A 5016-nucleotide genomic window follows, 5' to 3' on the forward strand; every position below is an offset into this window, starting at 1 on the left:
TTTCTGAAATAATGCCTGAAAAAAAATGTTGTTACTTGCATAAGTGTTTCAGACTGAATCCCTTCAGCACTGAAAGAGGTAGCAGGATGCCACAAGGAACTTCAAGAATGAACCTCAGATTTTAACTAAACTTAATGTTCTTCTTTGTCCTATATAGACAGCCCATCTGGAAACGAATTCAATGTCTATTAAAATCAGTGAGTGTCTTTTTAAATTTATTTAATCATTTCTTTACAGAGCATGGAAAGTCTCAATCTCAGGCTGCGAATGAATTCTGATATTTGACACTTTACAATTTTCCATTTGTTTAACTGGTGACAAAATCAAAACAAAATTTAGCCGAGAAAATTTTTTGACTGCTGGAGGATGAAAAACCTAGAGGATTAAGGGTTACTCCCTTTGTATATAGACATGTATATACTTTGTTTTCTCATTTCAGGTCATGGAACCAAAGGAGTGTTTGAACTTCTTTCAGGGTGGCGTCGAACCAGAGAGAATCTGCCATTCAAGGACAGAGTAGCAGATGCCTACTCAGATGTCATGGTCTCCTATACGATGACAAGCTCCTTATATTTCATAGCCTTTGGCATGGGTGCAAGCCCTTTCACCAACATTGAAGCTGTAAAAGTCTTTTGCCAGAACATGTGTGTCTCCATCCTGTTGAACTACTTCTATATCTTCTCCTTCTTTGGCTCCTGCCTGGTCTTTGCTGGGCAGTTGGAGCAGAACCGTTATCACAGCATCTTCTGCTGTAAAATACCTTCAGCAGAATACCTGGACAGGAAACCTGTGTGGTTCCAAACCATGATGAACGATGGCCATCAGCACACTTCTCATCATGAGACCAACCCTTACCAGCACCACTTTATCCAGCATTTCCTCCGAGAGCATTACAATGAGTGGATTACCAACATCTACGTCAAGCCTTTCGTGGTGATACTCTATCTCATCTATGCCTCTTTCTCCTTTATGGGGTGCTTACAGATCAGTGATGGAGCCAACATTATCAACCTTCTTGCCAGTGAGTCGCCAAGCGTCTCCTATGCCCTCATACAGCAAAAATACTTCAGCAACTACAGCCCAGTGATAGGTTTCTACATTTATGAACCTCTGGAGTACTGGAATGGCACTGTGCAAGAAGACCTAAAAACACTAAGTCAGGGCTTCAATACTGTGTCCTGGATTGAACAGTATTACCAGTACCTTCGAGTGGGTAACATCAGTGCAACCAATAAAAGTGACTTTATCAGCATCCTCCAGAGCTCCTTTTTAAAAAAGCCAGAATTCCAGCACTTCAAAAATGACATAATTTTCTCCAAAGCTGGAGATGAGAACAACATAATTGCTTCTCGTTTGTACCTGGTGGCCAGGACTAGTGAAAACACACAGAGAGAGGCAGTAGAATTGTTGGAGAAGCTGAGGCCTCTCTCTCTTATACAGAGCATCAAGTTCATTGTGTTCAATCCTACCTTTGTTTTCATGGACCACTATGGTTTATCAGTAACTATGCCTGTCCTGATTTCTGGTTTTGGCATCCTGCTGGTGTTAATACTGACCTTTTTCCTGGTTATCCATCCTCTGGGAAATTTCTGGTTAATCCTCAGTGTCACCTCAATAGAGCTAGGTGTCCTTGGCTTGATGACCTTATGGAATGTAGACATGGATTGCATTTCTATACTGTGCCTTATCTACACTTTGAATTTTGCCATAGATCACTGTGCACCCCTGCTTTATACATTTGTACTTGCTACTGAGCACACCCGAACTCAGTGCATAAAGAACTCCCTCCAAGACCATGGGACAGCCATTTTGCAGAACGTTTCTTCTTTTCTTATTGGGTTGGTCCCCCTTCTCTTTGTGCCTTCAAACTTGACCTTCACACTGTTCAAATGCTTGCTGCTTGCTGGCAGTTGCACACTTCTGCACTGTTTTGTTATTTTGCCAGTCTTTCTAACCTTTTTCCCACCTTCCAAAAAGCATCACAAGAAAAAGAAACGGGCCAAAAGGAAGGAACGAGAAGAAATCGAATGCATAGAAATTCAGGAGAACCCTGATCATGTTACAGCAGTCTGAAAGGCTTAGGAAAAAATAATAGTATATTCTATTTTTAAAAAAAAGCATTGCACAGAGATGCAGGGAAAATAGAGCAAAGATCTCAGCTGCTTGTGCTGGCCAGGTCTGTCAAGGCAAAGGAAGATCAAGAAGGGGTATTCATGACACATCAAGGTGCAAACTTTTTTTAACAAAAATAATGAAAGTAAAAATAATCTCAAATGTTTCCTTTGAATCCTCGTTCTCCACCAGGGCACAGTCTGTTGGCTGTTAAGCATTCCTGAATCTCAGACTATAGTGCTAATGGGAATTGCTTGATCTGGTGTATGCTGGACTGAAGTAAAGGGGAAAAAAAGTTCTTTAAGCAAACAGCAGGGATAAAAAGGCAAATGTGTTTGATAAAATTGTCAATGGAAAAGAAAAAAAACATTTCAAATGAGAAATAGGAGCAAGACCAGGAGAGATTTAAAAACAACATAGTATTTTTTTCTTATTTTCTTGAGCAAGTTGGTTAAGAAAAAACCTATGCACTTGGGAAGTAGATGTCTAAAACAATCTAAGCCAAAGTACTTCCCAGTTCTGGTATACCATGTATATCTTTAAAATACAATTGGAGTGTTATTGTGAATTTGGATGGCAAAGCTATACTGCTACAGGATAGAGGTAATGTCTATAGAGCTGAAGAAATAATCATAGCCATGTGGAAATTTAACATTTCATTTCTTTAAATATGATTCATGACCTTTGTTCCAAGAGGTCACAGCTGGTAGGTAATACCATACACACGTTTTGGTATTTCTGGCTTGTGAAATTCCCCTTGATCTAACAGATCTCATGAAACTAACCCAGGCCATTAGCACTGCAGCAGTATTTGCAGTTCCTGCAGTAGAACACTTCTGAATTCTAATTTCTCTGTGTTGACATTAAATACTGAATATTAATCAAGCAGGCACTTAAAACGTGGGGATGGATTCCATAGCACAGGCACAATGTGGTCGTGTAACAGCTGAGTCAGCTCTGGAGCACCCAGTACAATTTTGCTATGTATCTGGTCCATTGGACAAAGGGAAATGCTTGCTGGTCCCTGCAATATGCTGCAGAAAGTGGGATTTTGCCCTTCTTTAAGGAAAACATCAGTGAAATGCTGGCCACACACAAAAGATGTTGGTAAGATTTGCACGGGGCTGGATCAGCCTCTAGTTGTAAAAAGACAGATCAGTCCCCCGTGGAAAGGGGAGGGAGAAATGTCTTTATTATCCTTATTCCTAAATTTCTGAGCATTGATCATCTGCAACATAAAGCTTTGTTATAGCAATTGAAATTTCACAGGAGAGTGCAGTATACCCACAAGTTACAATGTGATGCTAAAAACTGTACTGTAAAGGACTCCGAATGACCTTCTCTGCTTTGTAAACTACACAGCTTAGTAGCCCAAGTCAGGGAATGAAAACAGATCCAGCCATTGCAGTTTGCTCTTGGCCCAGTTCTGCACTGGATCTTTCCATGTCCATCTCCCCTTTGAGTGTTTTAAAAGGGCTTGCTTTCTACTCTCTGGAGTATATTATGGTATCACCCACATGAACAACGTCTTCCTGAATATATAGTATCCATGAGGACACTATGTAAAGATACCACTATATGGAGTGTTTCTGTCTACTTTGTATTACTTGTAGGTAAATTTAAAAGATATCTGGAAGCTCTTTTTTGCCTTCCAAAATGTGTATACATGTCTATTCGTGGCTGTTTTACTCAGTCTTAGACCTGCAGAATTTGCTGGTGAGAGTGTGTACAGATGTTTTTCACTGAGAAGCTCTCTGCAAGCAGCTGATTCTTTGTTTTGTGACATGTCTCACCTCTTCCTAATGTTTTGTGGCTAGGGAGAGCCAGAGAAAAATCACCTGCAATGCAAAAAGCCATTTAAATCCTAGTTCTAATGTTCATTAACTCCTTCTATTTCTAAAGGAATGCAGTTTTGCCTCTTCTCTATCATTTCTGTACTTTGCCATCACCATTTGCCAAAACTGACCTCTGTGTTTTAGGAGTGGTCGAAGCTCTTGATTTCTCAAGCGACCTTTTGCATGCAACATGTTTTAGAGAAAGATAAACTTTCTAGATAGATAAAAATTCCAAATTTTGAATCCAGATCTAAACTTCAGGTGTAGCTAGCTCAAGGAGACTGGTTTGATGCCAGGTATTTAAGATCCAATTGCAAAACTGGGACCTAAATAGTTTAGTAAGATTTGGAAGCAGGGGAGGTTTTAATATTGTCTCTGGGTCTCAGATGGGTCTCCAGTTGGGAAATATTGATTGACCTTGATTTGTGTCTTGAAGACACTGTGCAATATTCATCCTGAAGTTTTCCTTACCTCTTCTTACACTTCCTTCACTGTCCATACAAAATCAGGATACCCTTGGGTATCACTTCTGGAGGTGCCCATTTTTGCACCTTGTCTATGTGGCACAGAGGAGTTTGTTGCTCTCCTCTTGTACCATCCAGAAGTATTCCAGGGATCTCTGTCATGCATTGTATTGAAGAAAGTAGCATTTTCCAAAGCCATCAAAGCCAAGACTCATCCAGCTTTGGATGCTGATATTTGTATCTGAGCTTCTTTTATGGCCAGAGGAGACGGACAGACACTTCTGGCCAGCTGTGTGTTAAAAGCTGTGTGTTTTACAGCTGTGTGTTAAAAGTAAATGAATCACAGCTTTAAAAATTTCAAATCTCTGTCCTTTGGTGATAAAGAAAGCTCAGAGTGATTAGTTCAAACACAGACATCAGCAATACAGACTCATCCAGATTTCATGAGATTAACCCCACTTAAAATGCCCAACTAGCAAGTGAAAGAGAAAAGAATAAAACCTTACGATCTTGCTTCCCAATAATCTATTTTAGGAATAAATCCCAGTAGTTACTCAACTCAAATTTGATGTTTGTTTTATAAGGTTTTTATGCAGAACAGATTG

General features: G+C 39.9%; 1 protein-coding gene across 1 annotated transcript; it reads left to right on the forward strand.

Annotated features, from left to right (window-relative positions):
* Positions 1–454: 454 nt before the first annotated feature.
* LOC139795278 (patched domain-containing protein 4) lies at positions 455–4692 on the forward strand. Its single transcript, XM_071742063.1, has one exon. It carries the CDS (start codon positions 541–543, stop codon positions 2071–2073), a length of 1533 nt encoding a protein of 510 aa, XP_071598164.1. The 5' UTR covers positions 455–540; the 3' UTR covers positions 2074–4692.
* Positions 4693–5016: the final 324 nt, after the last annotated feature.

The sequence above is a fragment of the Heliangelus exortis genome, chromosome 3, assembly GCF_036169615.1.
Source record: "Heliangelus exortis chromosome 3, bHelExo1.hap1, whole genome shotgun sequence".
NCBI classification, from domain to species: Eukaryota; Metazoa; Chordata; class Aves; order Apodiformes; family Trochilidae; genus Heliangelus; species Heliangelus exortis.

Bases quoted from the DNA above. Each gene is read 5' to 3' on its own strand.
- LOC139795278 (XM_071742063.1), top strand. From the start codon at position 541: ATGGTCTCCTATACGATGACAAGCTCCTTATATTTCATAGCCTTTGGC.